Raw genomic sequence first — 20258 nt, 5'->3', positions numbered from 1 at the left:
ATGGTGACTATAAAGGCTGCTCAAAGCTGAGCTTCTGTGGATGCCACCGGCACCTTGCCCTTAGCTCCTATGCTTACAAAGCAGAAATAAAACACAGGTGGATCAGCCGGGCTTACCTGAAGTTCACACCAAGCAACTTCCACCCACGTCTCAGTGTCCAGCCCCTTGTAGACCGTTTTGAAGGATCCCCTCCCGAGTTCAATATCAAACTTGAGGAACCTGCCATCCAGCGAGGTGGCAACGGCTTTCATGTCAGCCTCCTCCTCCGGCTCCTCTTTCTTCGCCTTGCCATGGTCCTTGGAAGCATCCGCCGCCTCCTTCCTCTCCGCATCCTTGCCGGCTTCCTTCTGCTCCTCCGCCCCCGGGGCACCGCTGGGGGCTGGCCCCGGCTTCAGCTGCCCGGGGGGCTCTGTCCCCAGGCACCCCTTCTCCTGCCCCTGCCCCGCCTTCGCCCTCTCCGCGATTATCCTCCGGGTTTTCGGGAGCAGGATAATTTTCCGCTGATGTTCCGACTCGGGAAGGTCGAAAGCTGGCTCCTCCTGGTCCGAGTCCACCACGCTCCTGCGCAGGAACCGCTGGTGGACCAGCTTGGGGTCCCTGGAGCCGTGCGGGCGGAGCGGCGGGGCAGCGGCGGCCCCATCCACGTTCATGCCGGGCTCGGCAGCGGCTGGAAGCCGCCCGCGGCCGCCTCCTCCCCGCCGGGGGGCCGCTCGGGCATCGCCCCCGCTTTCCATCGGCTCTCAGCTCCTGCCGCCGCCGCCCCCGGGCCGGGGGGGAGTCACCGCGCTGCGGGCCCGCTCCGGGCCGCCCCTCCGCCACCTGCCAGGGGCAATGCAGAGCGCACAGCCCTGATGCACCGCTCGGAACCGGTCCCCCCTTCCCTGTCCCCCACCCCCCAGCCCTTCCCCTGTGTCCCCCCCCGCACCGAGCCATGGGGGGTTTGCAGCGGCGGCCAGCCGGGCTGCGGGGCCCAGCCGCACCCCCTAACTCCCCCCCACATCCCCTCCCCCGTGCCCCCTTATCCCCTCCCGGAGGGAGCTCCAAGCACAAAGCGGGGGTGGGCGGGGGCCCCTTTTACTTACGTGCGGAGCGGGGGGCTGCCGTGCCCGGCGCCATGGACGGGGATGAGAAGGGCGGCGGGGAGGCGGGGCGGGTGCCGCCGTGTGTGTGCGCGAGTGTGGCTGCGGGTGTGTATGTGTGTGTGTGTGTGTGTGCGTGTGTGCGGGTGTGCAGGGAGCCCCTCAGCCCGCCCCTGCAGCACGCCCTGCCCGCAGTGCCCGGCCCCCCCCCGGCTCCCTCTGCTCGGCTCCCAGCGGGGCTCAGGGTGCGAGGTGCGCCCCTGCCCGCGGTCAGCCCTGCGGCAGCCCCCGCCGCGCCCCCATGGGCGACGCGAGGATGGGCGACGACGGTAGCAGCGGCCGCCCCAACCCCCCCCCTCCCGGCCCTCCCTTCCCTTCGCTCCTCCGCCCCCGCCCCGCTTTTGTCAATGGGAAGCGCCCCCCGCCGCCCGCCCCATTTAACGCCCCGCCGCTGCCGGGCCGCCCATGGGGCGGGGGGGGCGGCACCCTGGCCGGCCTGCACCGCCCCCGGCCGCCGGAGACAATGGCCGGGCCCCCCCGGGGGCTGCGGGGACGGGCGCGTCCCTGGAGCCCCCCTCGGGTCTCCTTCTCGGTGCCCCCGGAGCTGAGCGCGGCGGGCGAGCAGCTTCTCCTTTGTCCGGGCCCCGCGGGGCGGCAGCCGAGGGGCGCTGTGCCCGGAGCCCCCCGCAGCGAGCCCCTGCCCCCGGCCGGCTCCGAGCCGCGGGGCTGGCCCTGCCCTAGGGCCCTACCTGCCGGCAGCGGGGGCGCTGCTGCCCTCTGGGGCGTCGCGTTCCAACAAACACGCGCCTTTGGGTAACGAGGATTTAACGAAATCAATACATCTGAAAAAGAAAACCCAAAGCCACCAGACTCACCAGTAGTTGTTACTTGAATTCAGAATTCCTGAGGTTTCTTGACTGCTAAGCATCCATCAGTTTTTCATTATTCATTTTCAGATGGGATTGTAAAACCTGTTAAAATAAGAATACTGCTGCCCATCTTTGTATTCTTTATTTTTCTGTTATAGAAACTCCAGTTTTTATTTTAAAACCGCGGTTGATGACTAGTAATTCAGGGTTTGGAAACATTTGCTCTTTCGGTGGTTTGCTTTTTGAAGTGTTTGAATACAGCACTATAGAATTATTAGTTCTAGGACTTGCAGCTGTGGCCTAGAACACAGGTTTGCATGATGCATGAAACTACAGAACGACCTACTGCTAGTTCTGTACCTTGGGCTCTTCTTACTCAATGGACAAGACATTTAATTAACAGAAAGCAGCATAACATTACCATGAGAAAAGCAGGGAAGGTTAAGAGCCCTGACACCTCCCAGTTATTTGATAAACTTGACCTTGAACTCTCATCCCAGCTAGAGAAATTCCCACCACCATGTAGATGAAAGGACAAGATTCAGGCTAATGAAACTAAAAGTAGCAGCCAACATTTCACTCAGCAGTTAGACAAAAGAAAAAGGGGAGTATTCTAGAGCTGAACAAATAACAAAACCACAAATCCACAATCAAGAAAAATATGGGGGGAAAAAGGACTTGATGCACCCATTTGTCTTTCACTGCCAGGCCTTCTTGGAGGAAGACAAATATCTATGCATTCAGATGAGGACTACATCAAAAACCAGGAAAGAAAGGAAAGGATATCATTATCCCTTGAAATTACTCTTTAACCTGGAGGAAAACTGCAAAATACCCAGCAATTATGGAGAACTGAATGTTGTCTCCCTATTACAGCATTAGGTCATCAAAATTTGAAAGGATTCCCCCCCTCCCAGGGCTCTTACCAGGCTGTTTCCTCAGTGTAGAAACACTATTAACCAAACCAACATGCATTAACAAAGGAAAACAACTCTGTCCCTTCCGACCTGTAGGAATCAGCCTAGGAGCACAGCTGCAGCCTCCTAAGACACGGGCCAAGAACACAAACCCTGCCGAGATGCAGGTGATCTCCTTACCAGACCCAGTGCTCAGTAAGTGAAGCAGGAGCGGTCCTCACCCCAGCTCTCTCACTGCTGAGCATCCACTGGTGCTTGCTGTGGTGTCCAGCGTCATGAGGGCACGTGTGCCCACTGCTCTTCTGGTGTCCATTTGGCTCCTGAAAAATTAACACAATTTGCGCATCACAAACTCAATAGCGACCCACTATCAAATGCTCAGAATCTGTTTACATGGATGATTTTTAACAGTGGCCTTCAGGAAGTGCCCATCCAGGCCTTTCTGGGTGTTAACAGCCTGAACAGATGCAGCACCTGGAGACACATTCAGCACTCAGCCATGCAGTCACCTGGGCTCCTGTTTCCAGCAGTCTCCCCAAAGCCCTGCCATTCAAACACAGATCCCTCATTAGCAGGGAGAGCTTGACAGCTGCACAGGGTGGACTCTTGAAGGAAACCTACATGTAAAGACTGACACAGCCTTTCCACAGCCTAGCCAAGGACTCCCTAGCTGATGGGAACAGGGTCCCACCAGCTACATCTCCACCAGTTGCTTCAATGGGTTTGCTCTGCCTGCCTTCAGCCACCCAGAAGGAAAAGCTGCTGATTCTTCTGCTCTCCTTACTTCAGCCCTGTGAGAGTAGACAGACGGGTAGATAAGGGTATGCTTTATTACCAAAGAGCATAGGAAAAGGTCAACATCTACAGTTTTCCTGATTCTTAGAGCAACCTAAGAGCAAGCTTGAAATAGATGCACCACTGGAGCCAGCTGGCATGCAGGTGGCATCGGAGATTGCGGTGACTACCAACAATAAGGTAGTGAACGTGCCACCTGCAGCACAGCGACCTTAACCAAGCTTTTGCGTTCAAGACCTGTTCTTTGTACAGCTGAAAGCCCAGATTTGCTCTCCATGCAAACAGCCACGCATCCCCCCAAGCACACGTGGACATTTCCACCAGAAAAGCAGATAATGCCAAACACCCCCGGCTGCTCCACAGACCAATGTAAGGAACAGTCAGCCTCTGCCAGAAAGCAAGTTAATGGCTGGTGTTACTCTTAAAAAGGAGAAAAATAGCCTTTTTCACCTCATAACAGCCAGTATTTTCTTTCTTTATTTGTCAGTTTGAAAGGAGAAAGTGAAGTCCAGTTCCCCATGCTAACAACTTGACTTTCAGGTTCTCAGATACTCAGAATTTTTTTATTTGTTTAAAATAAATATTTGCTGTGGACTGGAGAAACATTTATATTGGCCTTCAGTTTTCTATTAACTTGTTTTTTATATAATGTATAGCTTGATTAAAAATGGGTCAAATACTTGTTGGGAGCTGCTTTCAGTTGCACGGCGGGTGTACTCTTACAACTGCACATCTGCTACTGGCCCTACTGCAGGGTTATATAATAATTGTGTTTTCTTTGAAAGAATAAGAAAAACTGAAAATCCTGGTCTCACAATATAGCCTCAGTTAGATCATCTGTGTTCTGTTCTAGCCATTTGTTTATAGAAACAATAGTTCAAGTCATCGAGTTAATATAAACTTTTATTGCAAATGTGTAAAGAAGAATCTCTGCACAGCGAAATCATGGATGCTGCCGGCAAACTCACCGGGCAGGTAGAGCAGGCTGGCAGCAAGAAGTGAGGAAAGCACGCATCACCCCAATCACAAGTGGATAAATACCATTTGTCTTTGCTCTCACGTGTGACACCGGTACAGTTTATCACTCTAGCATGTGTGACAACTTAAACTCCAAAGAAGTTTTGGTTTTAATTCCTACAGATTTTAGTAGTATTTTATACGCCCTTTAACAAGATGCCACAACTGTCCCTCTTGGTTTCCTTAAAATCTTAAAAATCTTAAAAACGTAGTGGTGCTGCAAAGAAATGCACGGAGAGCATCTGCACTGCCTCGTGGTGTCACTGAGGTGTATTCCATGATCCCTGTCCCAGGAGCTGTGCTCTGGCCTCTGGAAGGTATAACCTTATTATATATTATGTAATAATATGTAATTATATATTATATACTATTGTTATTAATTATATATTATTAATGTATATTAATATATATATATTAATGTAATATATAATATTACTTTGTGATATATCATTATTATATAACACAGATATCCTTCGTTTCTGTGTGAGCTACATGGAGCATCATCTCTCCATGCCAATGCACGAAGGCAAAGTTTGTTTTTCAGACAGGCAGGCTATCACCTTTCCCACCCCAAAACTGACCAGTGATGATTAATAGTTGTTTAAGGATTACTGTGTGATTCAAAAGTTTATACTTAATTATTTATTTGCTTTTATTTGCCAGGAAATGATGGCTTTGAGCCTGCAGTACACTCAAATGAACTACCCAATTAATTTCCAAATGCTTCTGTGTGGCCACGAGGATTGCAAGAGTTCAAATAGCACACTGGTATTTTTAAAAACCTCTCTCCCTCTTCTTGTGCCATTTTGTGTCATGATCCCTTCAGTGCCTTTATCATAAAAATAAAATAGATGGATAGAGCTAAATAAGGACTAGATAAACGTAAGGAATAGAGCAGAACAGGCTGAATCAATGAGTCCAACGTGGCACTACATGACACAGGACTCTCCATGATGTTAATGTGCATGTTGAGAAAGTGAATAGCCTTTACTTCTGATTATATTTTTTTTTTTTTAGCTGTATGGAGCTGTATTTTATCAAACAGCACATCAAACGTGTTGTGTGTTGCAAAATACACACGTTTAAGACAGAATGGCAATGCCAGTATTCCTTAGGAGTTGGACTTGATGATCCTTATGGGTCCCTTCCAACTCGGAATATTCTCTGATTCTATGATTATAACATAAAGGATGAGGTGTAAATTCTTCTAAGTTTAATAAGAACACCTGCTCATCTTGTCTCTGTGCAATGCTGCTTGCTGTACTTATGTCTTTGATCCTGTTTCTTCTTATAAATTGAAGAAGTGATGAGAGCATATAACCTGACCACACAAAGAACTCCCCTTCATGCAACACACGTCCCAGTGAATGGGTTTGTTTCCCAAAGAAGAATAAGAACCAGCAGTGTGGTGGGAGGAATGCACCCATTCATCTGGTGTGACTCTCAACACACTGCTATGATGAAGTTAAAATCCTGAAGTACTTCTGCTGTGGCAGTAAGTTGAACTACAAACAATATACACAAGGTAAACAACATAAGTAACGCAGAGACCATGGCACACATGGATGAAAACAAAACACCTAAGAGTCAACGCCTAGGCTGCAAACAGCCTCACGCTCCACCCTCTTCATTACAAGTCTCATACAATTAGTATGCTGGCACTTCACTTTTATGGTAAGGAATTACAGTGAGTAGAGTATGCCATTAATGTCCTGAGAGGATTCACAAGAAGGCCAAGGAGCTTTCTGCATTCCCAAGGTGACTGTGGTACGTGACTTGTGGCCTTGCAGCACGGACTGCCCTACTGCTGTGCTTGTAGACCATTAGAAAACAATGACCTGGACAAAAGAGGTCCATCAGTGCAAGAAGGTGTGGACGAGGAGTATGGACTATACAAGAAAATGCCACGTGCATTTTCACACACATTGTCACACACAGTCATAAGCAGTTGCTTGGTATAATCTTGCTCTTCTCTCTGCAAGATCCCCTGCAAATGCCTGAAGCATTCACTTTAAGCTCTGTCCTCCTTCTGGGCAGAATTACTTGCACTGCCTTTTTGTGTGTAAGAAGTGCTAATGGCTAGACACCAAACATTAGCCAATGGTGCATATGTGTTGGAAATAATTACAGCCAGCTCTGGACTGCTTTTAGAGCTCCTAACAAAATCTGCTCATCCCCCATCAAATGCCACACCAGAAGAGCAATGACATACTGTCAGTTTTCAGCATTTAATAAATCCAAATGGTACATTGCTATGTTAACAGTTCCTTCTCACCTGTCAGTATAACACACCAAAAAGTATTTGGAAAATACTACAGTAAAAAGAATCTGCACTTACTGCTTCCAGTTCCTATGAGGAGGCCAGAAAAATCACCAACAGTCCTAAGCCGTCTGCATAGGAAGGCACCTAAGACCACAGACAAGACATTTCAGAGCTGGGTTCTCTCTTCTTTGTTTCTCTTTTACCTTTTCATCCCTGACAAGGGCAAAGAGACTGTACATGAAACCTGTATTTCTCAAGACTGCTTAGTAGACAGTAGGCATCCAGCATTAGGAAGGATTTGGGAAGAATCATCAAGGCCTGGGAGTTACAGTATACGTGCAAAAAAAAAGTGACAGATCTCACTTTGGGACCCCCATTCCAAGGTCTGAAGTCTTTTAATGTAGAATAAAGTACTTGGTAAACGTAAAAAATGGGGCTTAGTGAGATTTGTAGAGTAATTAGTTTATATGTAACAACAGACAGTTCAGACTTGGTTTAATATCCTTGACTTCCAGATAGGTTCTGTGCACAAGTGTTTTAGTTGAGCACATAATTAGCCCACGTCCCAGTTCTGTTCTTATTGAACTGAGTAGCTCTTGGTTTAAATGAAGGCAGGCTCAGCACGTTTGCTGGGGAAAAGCACCCACTCAAACACAACTGAACTCTTTCACATGTGTGCATGCACCCTTTGCCCTTATTGCACAAAATTCTATAAAGATTAAATTTAAAAGTAAAATATCCTAACGTTAATATAAATCTTAAAAATATACCAAACATGACATAATTCTATGCACCTCTCCTCCTGCACCTATATCAAAAATGCCAAACTCTTAAGCTTGCATTTTAACTTTTTATTTAAAAAATAAAGCACTGTTTATATTACTGATTTCTAGATGAGAAAGAATGAAGACCAAATTCAGCAGCAGCTAGGAATCAGTATCTTCTTTAGGACTTCAGTACACTTCTGCTTCTACTTCCTCAGTAGGGATTTTGTCAGTTCTCAGGGTACACTGTCAATTGATTGTGTAATCAAAGAGTAAGTTTGCAAAACAATGTATGTGATAGCCAAAATCACTAAGCTCCACCAAGTGGCACAACAGAGAACGTGTTACCATAAAGATGGAAGTCTGTGCTTTGGAACCATTTCAAAGGTGATTGTTATCTCCACTTAGCCTGCCATAATTAAGTATTCAGCTACTTTTGTTTTCTAACTCTTACAAGGAAGATGAATAGGGCACTGGCAGAAAGACGCCCTGCAATATAATTATTATTTATATAACACTCAGCTCATGATGCTGCAGTACAGGTTTCCCCATCCACCCCACTGGTTACGAGGTTAATTGCCCTGTGCGTTTTGCAGGAGTGGTTGCAGAAGTAGTGCCTGTATGAACATACATGCTAGGGACACAAACATCTGCTGTTACTCATTTATATTCTGTCAGTGCCTAAATAGCATCAGGCACAAAATGAATGGTGTTACCAGCACAGAAAACAAAGATGGCTCCTGCTTTGAAAGGTTTCCAACTGTTAAATCAATACATCTCCCAGAATGAAAACACTAGAAAAAGTAGACTGTGTGTGACACGCTAACAGAGCCAAGGGAATACCACAGGCACCACCTCACTCTTTGGTCCTCTTCCTCAAGGGAGAGCTACTTAACACCTTCAGACGCACTCCTCTGTTCCAACAGCTCAAATTTACGTTTCCACTCTGGTTTAGTAGACAAGTCTTACGTTATGAATAGGTTGAGCCCTAAAGCTTGTCTGCTTTTTCCAGGTGTGTCAGCTGATGTGCTAAAGGCTAGCATCTCTACCGAGAAAGCAAACTTCATTGCACAGAACTCTTTTCTCCCTCATGAAGACACAAAGGATGTTACTTTTAGGTTCACTTGAAAACATGTTTAATATCAGTCCCCAGAGAGCATTTTCCCCTCTCAGTGAATCCATTCAGAAATGCAGGATTCTCCCAGAACAATACTTGTGCCTTCTGGAGGTGCCAGGCAGAAGGGAAGAGCACTCTGTTGCCATTAACACACGTGAAGAGCTTGAGGCTGAACATACTATGGAAAAGCGCCTGACACACTAGGGCATGTCACACAGGGATACTAATAAGAAAACCCTATTAAAACTACTCCTAATATTCTTATCAGTAGTGATTTTTATTACTTTTTTTTTTTTTTTTAAGTGAATCATTATATGTTTTATAACTTATGTTTCAAACTCTGACCTTGGCACGGCAAACAGGTCAGACCTTCAGTGTGATCAGGGCATAGAGGGAGAGAGGAAAGAGTACAGTATGAGAACAAAAGCAGTAACTTTTGTTTACCATGCAATTCCCCAGGCAGCTGAGCCCGCACAACAGAGAGCATGGCAGCAGTGGGAGGGAGGTGCTGAAGTTGCCACCGCAACCATCAGGCATCTCAGGATGCTGGCTTGTAATGGGATCAGTCACACTGCTCAGAGGTAGCTTCCTCAGGCTAGGGGAGAAGGAAATACTGATTCAAAAAAAAAGGGGGGGGGGGGGGGCGGAAGTGAATAAAATGCAAGGTAAACTATGTGAGAAAAATAGGTAGTGTCACCTTAAAGTATCAGGGCTAAGAACTGCTAGAGCCAGACTTGGATGTCCCATTACAGCAGAGAGCCCCACAAATAGCTCCGTTCTGTTCTCAGGATTTCTCTGCTCAGGAAGCAGGTTTTTAACATCAGCAAAATTATTAGAAACTGGCCTCAAGAGATTTGATGCTTGGGGATTTTTTAAAAGAGTTTACATAAGCTATCAAGACTTGTATACAGAACTTCTATGAAGTGAGGAAGCTATGCCAGAAAGCCTGTGGATGAGAATGCCATAACCTGAAGGAATTTTGTTAGCTCTTCTCCTCTCCAGACGGTAGCCCATCAAATCTTGCCACAAGCCAAGTTATCTTCTGGGTTGGGCTAACAAAAACCAACCTGGGTTGGGCTAACCAACTTTTTCCATGCATATTTTGATTCTAATTCCCTAAAACATCTTATCAAACAAAGCATAATCATCTCTGTTTATCAGTCTCTTTTTAGTCAGACCAGAATGACTAAGGCTCAGTTAAACCCTGCAAGCTATCTAAAAATAATCTTAGTTTTTAATCTTTGCCCAAGACAATTCACAGTATTTTTCTTCCTTTCACATACTACTTGTCTAAGCAACGTCAGGACTGACATTAAAAGAACTTCCACAGCACAGAGGAAAAGCTGTTACTGTGTTCCCGAGGTTTAAAGATGAATGTCTTTTAATATAAAAGTTTCCTAGCAACATGTGTCCTCAGTCTAGGATGCATTCCAAAAGTGGTGATGCTTTCAGCATTGTATCTGTTTCTCTGTTGAAACTAGTCGCTGAGCTCTGTTGTCACCCTTGCCTTCACAACCCATTGTAGCACAGAGAGCAATCTTCTTTTCCCAGGTTCAGCTTCTGTCTCCCACTCTGGTCTCACATACGAAAATACCTACCCACCCTTGTCTAGTAATACATATTCTCTCCTTTCTTCCATAACTCTGCAGAACCACCTCCTTTTTTCTCACTGTTGTGGAGATTATCCGACTTCTGAACATTTCTGGACCTCGTGTCATTTAGGTGTAAACTCTCCAAACTATGGAGCTATTTCATCTGTGTTTGTAGGGCTATGTACAGCACCACCATTTCTCTGGCCAGCAGTACAAACAAGCAAGAGCACCTTCCACAATAGGTACTGCAGCTTGCACACAGAGAAATAAACACAGATAAACTTTCACCAAAGCAGATTTTTATATGCTTGGGGAAGCAGGAAGGAAAGGAAGATGGGACTGGCAGAATTTCCTAGAACACAATTTTGTCATGACCATGAAATGACAGAGAACTTGATGATGGCCAAGGATGACGCAAAAAGCAGAAAGGTATCAGCCACATATCCATCTGACACTCTTTCTCCACTCCGTGTCAGATAAAAGATGCAATGCTCTCTTGTTTATTGTGTCACGTCCTTCCATATTTTCCTTTAGCTCTTTTCCAAGGAAAGTGTAATAGGAAAGGTTGTGCCAGGTCACTGAGTCTTGGCAAAAAATCTTTGGGCCGATGGGTGCATGGACAGGAGCTGGTGACAAACGATTCCTTATTCCAGGAAGGGCCCCATGTGGGCCATCACAGTCTCTGTCCCAGCTCATTCCCCCTCTCACAGGCAGGGCTGTCTAATGCTGAGAGAAATGTCAGAGGGCAGTGCAGGTAGAGAGGCCTGCTCCTGGGGAATTACTTCATGCTCGAGAGAAAACACATCCCCCGGCTGCTGCTTGGAAGAATCAGGCCCAAGTGCCTGGCTGGTAAGGCGAAGGCAGGCCACTGTCTCCTTGGCAACCAGGAAAGGCACCCGGAAGAAAAGCAGCACAAACTGATCCTCCGCTGTGACAGGAGAGCAGAAATTGATGCTTAGGGATCAGAAGGAGAAATCACACAGCCTCCTACCAGAGCACTGTGCCTCACGGCCTGATATGGCTGGTCCTTAGGGAGCGGGGGACTTGTGGAGCTTCAAAGGGATGTCCAGTCCTCCCAGGCCACGCGAGGACGTGGGGCACTCGGCTCTCTAGAACATGCAAGGCCAAGCACTGGAGATCCCAAAGGGAAATCAACTTGTTCCAGGCACTCGGGATACATTAATGTGTGGCCTTAGTGGAACATGCGGGCAGTGCGATTCGGGACAGCTTCTTGCCAAACCAATCTTTTGTAGCAGTCACTTTTATGGGAAGAAAATGTGCAATTTGCTCTTTGCTTGGTTTTAATCCCATTTAATAGCTATAGGAAACCTCTAGCAAGGCTTAACCAGGTTAATTGCTAGGAAACACTCCACAGAGCAGTGTATGGGAGTAAGACCTGAGCTCTTTTAGGATGCCCATCTGACTTATTTACTGTAAAAACATACTAGTGAAGCAAAAACACAAAGCTATGCAAAAGCACAGCTTATGCAGCTGACATGGTACAGTGTCAGTATCTTTGAAATACGGTATTTGCTTTAATACATCCCTCAGCAGAAGGCCACAAGACTGAGTTATAGATGCTCTAAAGAACATTACACTCATTTTTTTTTTAACTTCCTGTGTTGAGAAATAAATCTGTAATATTACAGAATACCTCTTAATTGCTTTACTTCAACAGAAAAAGTAGCCCACTCCTTTAAATGAATGTGCCTAACGTTAACTGCACTCCGGCGTCTGTCAGGTGCTGCTCTGAGCAATGTAAGGCCGGCAGCGGATCACTCCCCAGCACAGAGCTCCCCGCAGGAGTCTAGATAGGATCTGGAGTCACCCTAATACAGGTGCTCGACAGATAGGAAAATTTGCCTGGGTCTGTCTGCTAACCAAGGGGTCTCAATGCTGGAGGAGCTGCAGAAACAGAGGGAATATACTCCATACACTAACCTGACTTCATCAGCAACCACCGCAGTCAGACTCATTCATATTATCTCATTGTGGGGGAGTGAAAATTGCCTAGAAAAAATCCAGCACACACTGTGAGAAGATACGTAAACCCACTCCAGCTGCTCTGAGAATTCAAGCACCTACAGAAGAAAGGGGATTTGTTCCACTGGCTAATAAAGACACCAGTTCTTTTTCTTTGATTGGGACATTTAAAGCACAAATAACTTTGCAAAAGGGTCATCCTTGTGCTCTGGGGGCTGGTGGAGGAGAGAGAGGCTATGCATTTCCCTCTGACCCCTGCAATCTGCCCTCAGGCACCACCATTTGGGAGGCAGTGGCTCTCAGAGCACAAATTCCTTGGTGCTCAATGTTACCAATCCAGTAACATTCTCACAAGACAGATTTGGACTTGGCACACAGCAGGCATAACTTGGATTCCTTTGCTGAATGTCAGGGGTGTCTCACCCTCTCCCTTTTTCTCCCAGGGGAATGGGCTGTACAAGGACTCCTGCATATTCTGTGGTTTTCTTGATTCTGTTAATTTGGGGATAAAAGTGATATTTTTGCTTCTTGCTAGGCAAAGAAAACATTCAGATAACTTTCACAGTGATGACTGCAGTGAACACAACCAAAGCTTAAGCCATATGTTTTCATTCGGCTTACAGAGCTTATTTTTTCACGCTGTCCTCTCTCCTTATCAGCTTCCACATCTTATGTACTTTATTTATAGATATCTGCCTTTCTTCATACTTCAGGAGCTTCAGCCCTAACCAGGCTTCTGCACTGCTATCTGTCACTTAACTTCATTGGTCATAGATTTCACCTATCTATCATCACACTTCTCTTTGCAGTGATCCACAAAGACGATCCCAAGATGACTGCTACTAAATGCATTTATTTTTGCCTTGAAGCTAAAGATTAATCAGAGAGGCTTGTAGTCTAAACATTTTACCCATGGCTATGTGCTGCATTAGACTTCCACTTCGCCTGTCCAATTAAGAGGTCCCAGTTAATTTTCTTGTTACCATTTAAAATGCTCTGATATATGGTGTTAATTCATTTGGGTAAAACAAATTTAAAAGATGATACTTCTCAATCAAAAATCTTTGCAACAAGGCACTTTCAGTTTGGTGCCGATTATCCAGCAGCTTTGCCAGAAAGTCAAGAGTTGTGGCAGAAATACCTGGAACCAGTTATTTCCAACTGTCTCTGTGAACTCCAGGTAAATACAAAAAAGCTGTTGGAGGACAATGCTTGCAGTTATTTCATGCTTTTCCTTTGTGGGATGAAAACAGTAAGAAATGGTGGGCAGATTTATATTGCTGAGATATGGGATTTGTCTCAGTCAGTTAATTAGTTACACCTCACCATGGCCACGTTTTTGAAACCTAATCGACTCTGACTCTCTGCAGTCCAATGGTACAGGATATTTTGAATCATGTTGTTCACGGAATCCAACAGAAGGAAAAGGTCTTTCTTCTCCTAAAACAAAAACCTGCCATTTTTACCCCAGACTCAAGTGCTTTGATATTAAGATGACAGGCATCTTATCTAGATTCTATTTCCCCATGCAATTTTCACCCAGCAAGAAGCCTTTAGGCTTTCGATTAGATCAGACAACAATACGATTAGAAATACAGAAGGATATAAACCATGCCATTTCTGATTACAAATTTCCCATTTCAAGCTTAGAGGCCTTCTTTCAGCACTGCTTCCCATACTCTTTACAAAGTTAATCAAAAGCATGCCTTTTTCATCTTGTGCTATGTCATGCCCAGTAGTTGCTTTCTCCATGGCACACAATACAACAATAGCACTAAGCACTGGAGGGCCCTGTTTTAATTCTGACCTGTGATTTTACATGGTTCATCCTGTTGGCTACCATACAATCTTTACCAGGATACAAAGCATTCAAGTGTGCAAAAGTAACCTTCAAGCATATACTTAACAAGGTACACTATGCAAGTGCACGTATGAGAAAATCAGAGTCTAAAAATGATGGAGATAGCTCATGATATAAGGTCAGTTTCTCCCTTTGGCTGAAGCCCTCTTTTTCTCCAGTACTTGGTTCCTCTGTACATGCTTTTCAAATGTTAACTATGGATGTTATAGCTTCTATTCTTTGCCATGTGCAAAACAATCAAATGGAAAATAGCCCTGTGCGTCTTATCAAAGCCACCGTAATGCAACAGCTAGAAAAAAAAAAAAAATAAATCACACTCTAATACAAGCTCAGTTTCATTCTCTGCTTCCTTAAGTATGCAAGTGTCTGCCCTATTTCATTCAGACAGGCATAAAGGACATTCTTCATAAACCTTAGCTTCATATATTCACAATTGTCTGCTATCATACATACTATTAATTCTCATCACCTGGATTTCAGCTGCGTATACAACACTACCCATTACATGTCTTCTTCCAAATTCTGGTAACATTTGGCTCTTCTAAAATTAACTATTCAAAATAGGACAGAACTTGAAGCTCCACCAGCCAGCCCACAGGAGCTGGGCGAGGTGTCTCTAGCACTTTGCAGTCTTTCAGTACCACAGAGTCCCTGTAGCTGTTCCTGACGGACTATTTCATCCTCGGCAGCCCATGGGCTGCTTCAGCCCCAGACAGCTTACAGCCTTAATGCTATCGCGAGCCTGTGAGAGACAGGCCAAAGGGCTCTGCCACTTTTTCTTCCTACTGTGCCCTGTACTTGATACTGCTCTGCCATAATACAAAAATCATACTGAAAGTCCAAGTGTATCTTTTGAGCTCAGTGTTGCTGACCAGGCACATAAACTTAGCCCCCTGATCCTGTTTTTTGTAGAGATTCTTGTTCTTACTTAGGTTCACACCTTGACTCTCCATTTCTTATTACTTGCACTCTGTGTTGCTCTAAAAAAAACTGTGAACTTGAAGGAAAAAAAAATCAGCAACACACATTCATTCATTTTTTTTTTACAATTTGACACGATCGTGTTAGATTTTTTGTTGGAACAGCTCTTTAATGCCACCTCTGCTCTCTGCAGATTCATGAGACAAGGGTAAAACACCCAGCAACTTCAGTGGGGAGAGGGCTGAGGGCTACCACCGCAACAAGGTTACTGTTCTTGGTAAGCTTCATGAACGCACTGCACTGTAGCAGTTTGAGAAACCATTCTGCTCATTTCAGCATTCTACATTCTCATTAATAGTCAGTGTGGTTATTCCTTCCCCATGGGGCTGTAAATTGTAAATAGTAAAAAGAATGAGACTAGGCAGTCAGTCAAAAGATAGAATATTAAAAAGGTCATAAGTAGTACACAAAGCCAAAATAATTGAATGGACAGATTAGAGTGGAATTCCAATAATAGCTTCCCAATGACAAGATAATATCAATGTGAAAAAAAAATAGCACAGAATGTTAATTCAAGAATCAGTGGGTTTGGAAATTAGAACAGTTTTAAATACATTTTTTTTCCAACACCCTAAATTCTTCTCCTGACACAGGCTAAATTCCATGACCATTATCATCCTTTCACTAGAGGGCTTAACGACATTCCATTACCTGAGAATGAAGCCGAGTTAGGAAGAGCCTCAGCAGGATTCCGCTGGTCCTCCCCTGGACCCTCTGTGTCCATTCCCTGTGAAAGATGCTTTCCCTTAAAGGCTAACATCCAAGCTCTGAGAAACTTGGTAAATAACACGTATCCCCCACATGTATGGAAATATGTGTAGGGCAAATCTCCACAGTGGTACAGAGCCTGTACATGCAGCACCAGTGTATACCAGGACATACTCATCTTGGGTGCAACCCCAGGGACAGAGGAAGAGGGAGGTAGATGAATGATGGTAGATCAATGGCTAGTCCACCACCCTGGGACAGGCAAGCCCAGCTGCTGAGTCACTGATTATTTCAAGTGGTGTGCATAGCATTTTCTGTCCTGAGCACACAAATGGCTGCCATCAAGGGAGTCTTGTTAATTTCTTCATTATCCTCCTGAGGAGGATGCCAGGTCTTCAAAGACTTCAGCATCTGTGCTACTTCCATAACTGCAAGTGTTGTTGTACTTACCAGATTTTCATCTAAAACAATATATAACCTTTTAGGGCTTCTGTCAGAATATGACTAGATAGGGAGAAATCTATGTTGCTACTGGAGACCAAAGCGAGCGTCGCGTTTTCCGACAGTACCACCTGACAACGCACTGCAAACACAGTCCTTACCTATAGCAATCGACATCACCTGAAAAGCACCTTTCTTACTGGGCAAAGCTTATTTGTATTAGACAGGGAAAATAAGCAGTGTGTAGCTCTCTAGATGAAATGCCCTAGCAGCAGGTTTTCAAGGTTCAGGAAACTGTTAGCATGTCCCTGGAAATTAATGGGAGGCTGGTGTATTTCTGCGCATATTGAAAAGGTTAATCTCCGATTTTCATTGCATTGATATGTAATAGTAAACGGGGCGATAATTTCCACAGAGCAAACAAGCAGCCCTGTGACAAACTGGAGCTGAAGGTGGCTCAGCACTCGGCTGAACCGAGCCTGCGATTCACTCCAGCTTCCACCCAAGCCACCGGTCCCGCGCTCTCCTACGGGAGAACTACCCTCTTGGACAACCAGCTCAGGAAATTTAGAACATACAGCCTAAACTGCCAGGAGTGTTGACTTCCAAAGGGCATAAGTTAAAGCCTGGCATCGTGTTGAATGGTGGAAACCACTGCAGGAAGCAGCAGTGGGGCGGCACGAGGACGCCTGGTTTTCAGCTGGCCTTCCCTCCTTCCTGACAGGGCCTTCCAGAGGCATTGCTGCCTGACAGTTACAGCGGGCAGAATAATTCATGCTTCTGCTATTCCTGTGTGCAAATGGCTTTTCAATAACTTACTTGCACTTTAAAAATGATCTGCTTCATTTTCAAGTAGTATTTTAATACCACTTTTGGTTTTTTACATGCTGCTGTAAACAAGGGCATGGTGCAACAAAACCAAAGTCCATATTATAAGCTGGAAAAGTAGCTAAAACATAAGGCTTTCTGACCACACATCAGTGGATCAGAGGGACCCTGCAGTTAATTTTTGGCAGCTTTGGACAACTGAACATGGAGATCTTTAGTGCATTTTTTACAAGTTTGAACAAACTTGAAAAATAAAATACTTTGTACAACTTTTCCCTTATGTTGTTATATAGATGAATTCAATCAAGGTTATTTTCAGACTTCCAGATAATATTTGCTAAAAAATCTAATGAAATCCAGTTATAAAAATATAGTGGTTTTTTGTTTGCTTGTTTGTTTTTTAAGTTTTAAAGCAAAATCCTTATTCTTCCCTTTGGCATACTCTCCAGCTACTGCTGGATCTTTGCGATTTCATTTCGTGAGGCAGAATTGCTCTATAGAAGGCAGTAAAATAATACCTCAGCAGGGAATTCTTCAAGCTCTTTTGTTTAAGCATTTATATTTTCTAAAACGCTATTCTAGTTCTAGCAATGGAGTCCAACTTCAATAAGTAATTGAAACAGTATCTGTGCTCAGTAAATGGACATCCCTGATCCGCACCACAGGGGAACAAAAACACACCTCTGTTCTCTGCACTGAAACCCTGGCGGCTCAAGTCACCTCTTCCTGCTGATTTCCCAGTTTTTCCAGTGGGATTAGCTATTCTGTGCCAAATCCTGCTATCAGGTACAGATCCATTTGGATTAATTACTAAATAGGATCACTGGAAAAATAAATGATTCCAGTGTTATCTATTCAAATGTACCTGGTTGCCCTGAAGATTATTTGTACCAAGGAAATAAATGAGTTAATGCAATAGACATCAGGGACTCTCTCACAGCAAGAAAATCACCTCTGCTTGGACATGCATTTTCCCAATGTGCCAAACATGTATTATTTTTTTTTGCTAAACAACACTGAGAATGAATGAGCACTCTTCCTCCCTCCCCTTGGCTTTCTCACGCCGGCACCAGTAGCCTGAAACAAGCAGGCTGAGCTCACGGAGCCACGTGCTCACCACTTGCCAGCCCACAGCAGTGTGCTCTACGCCGCTTTCCTGGAAGAGCTTCTTCCTGGGGTCCACTTTGAAGCCTGCTGCTGGTGCAAAGGAGGCAAAGCCAACCTGAAAACATTCCTGGACGTTTGCTTTTGTACAAAGAATTCCCAGAGCCGCAGGCCTTGCTCTTGCTCTACATGGTCAGAGGACGTTACAGAGAGCCAGGAGCCACCAGAAGGATTCAGGAGGAAGTTTTGGACCCTGAGAAGAGCAGGATGAAACCTTTGTGCTGCAAGATGCTCAAGGAGGTCGTCAGCAACCTCAGTGGAGCCAGGCTGCTGCTGGGAGCAAGGAGCTGGGGGGCTCTCCAGGGCCTCTGGCTGTGCAGGCACAGCTGAGGTTACGGCTCTCACTCCCTCATATTCCTGTTTTGCTTGACGGGGGAGAGGGCACGAGCTTATCGGAGGAATGTCACGGACAAACAACTGATGCTTTGCAGCACTTCTATTGTTATCATAAAACAAAAGCCTCAGCAGGTTCTGACCTGCGATGAGGGATGTGGTCAGTTAAAACAGATCCTTCCCAAACACCACAGCACTGACTGGGGGGACTCCTAGAGCTGGAACAGCAACAAAGGGAAACGAGGTGCCGGGAATGCCATGAGAGGGACACTGCCAGGACAAGCAAAATGTTATTGCAGCGTCTCTCCAACACAGGATGGGAGGAGATCACGGAGAAAGTAATCCTCCAGCACAAGGCAGTTGTCCAAAAAGAACTCGCTCTGCTTTAAACAACAACCTCTAAAATGCTTTACCGGCACTTGTGTAGGTGTTCGCACGCTCTCAAGCTTTGTTTTATCAAGGAACAACACAACGCAAGCTCTGCAGAGCTGCCTGTTCGGGGGAAGCTGGGTAACAGACACCGCTCTCACAGCACGGGGAGCAGAACAGCCAAAGCAAGGATCTCTTGCAAGTATACGGCTGTATTCAGGGCCTATTACAGACACCTGAAATAGTCCTGTTTGCTTTTCTTTTTTGTCATAACAGTTTCTTCACTCCCAAGCTGGAGCGGAAGAGTATTTTCTCAGTCAAATAATGTCCCTCTAGCAAAATGAATTATAAATAGACATAGGGCAAGTGTTGCTGAAGTGTAGAGGGCTTAAGTCTGTCTACCACGTTTGGTTTCATAATCAGGAACATGCTGCCTTCCAAGATCTAGCCCTCCTCATTTCCATTCTTCTGACTCAAAACTAGGCCTGAGTTGGATCCTTTCATAACCACCATATGGTGCCTACAGAACCTTTCAGATATTTGCAGTTCCCCAGGGCCTGCTCCAGATTTAAGAAATAAATTCCTGAGGATGACAATCATTCACGCCAGCGCAAACAATTTTTAGAGGATTTTTTCCTTTTTTTCTAGTGCTCAATACATTTACCCAGAAAATAAGCAGAGTCCCAAGACAAGTGGCTCCTCAGTGAAACATTGCCCAATACATCAGATTTTATGCCTTTTGATTTAAAATACTTGCTCTTGCAATAAAAGTACATAGAGGTGCAAGATTTCTCATTATTTATCTAAGCATATTTATTACTCATATTCTCTGTGCCTATCATTTTTCTGACTCCTCTCTTCAATACTTTTCTCAGTGACTTTCATTTCTAAAATCCTTTTGCCAACAGAACTGAATGTTGCTCTTCAGGTGAGGTGATGTTGATTTCAAACATCACATGCTTACGTTTGCAGTGTTATTTATCTAGATCAGTATCCATGCTCTAACACTTTATGAGATGGCTACCACCACCTTCTGATCAGCTTCTCTAACTTTCATCCTGGCAATGTCTATAGGTACTTCAAGTTTCTTGGCTTATTTTTTTCTGTGGCTTGTTTTTAACAACACTAAATCATATCAACAAGGTGCCTAGGTTGTTTAGCATTATCTGAAATACTT

The 20258-nt window shown here is 45.1% G+C and overlaps 1 protein-coding gene across 9 annotated transcripts in view; it reads right to left on the bottom strand.

Moving 5' to 3' along the window:
* WNK2 (WNK lysine deficient protein kinase 2) overlaps window positions 1-1430 on the bottom strand; it is a 117092-nt gene extending 115662 nt beyond the window's left edge. For 7 of the 9 annotated variants that reach the window (XR_004754009.1, XR_004754012.1, XR_004754013.1 and 4 more), the window contains exons 1-2: window positions 1083-1430; window positions 117-819 (exon numbers count right to left, since the gene is read on the bottom strand). Coding sequence is in view for 2 of the 9 variants with exons in the window: in XM_035337348.1 (XP_035193239.1) it covers window positions 117-734 (618 nt within the window). In the remaining 7 variants the exon portion in view is untranslated. The remainder of the gene's footprint in view (window positions 1-116; window positions 820-1082) is intronic. The other 2 variants (XR_004754014.1, XR_004754015.1) reach the window with 1 other exon arrangement.
* Between the last annotated feature and the right edge of the window lie 18828 nt (window positions 1431-20258).

The sequence above is a fragment of the Oxyura jamaicensis genome, chromosome 12 (genome assembly GCF_011077185.1).
Source record: "Oxyura jamaicensis isolate SHBP4307 breed ruddy duck chromosome 12, BPBGC_Ojam_1.0, whole genome shotgun sequence".
NCBI lineage: Eukaryota > Metazoa > Chordata > Aves > Anseriformes > Anatidae > Oxyura > Oxyura jamaicensis.
Note: the sequence above shows the minus strand (reverse complement) of the source record. Positions and strands in the feature narration are given on the sequence as shown.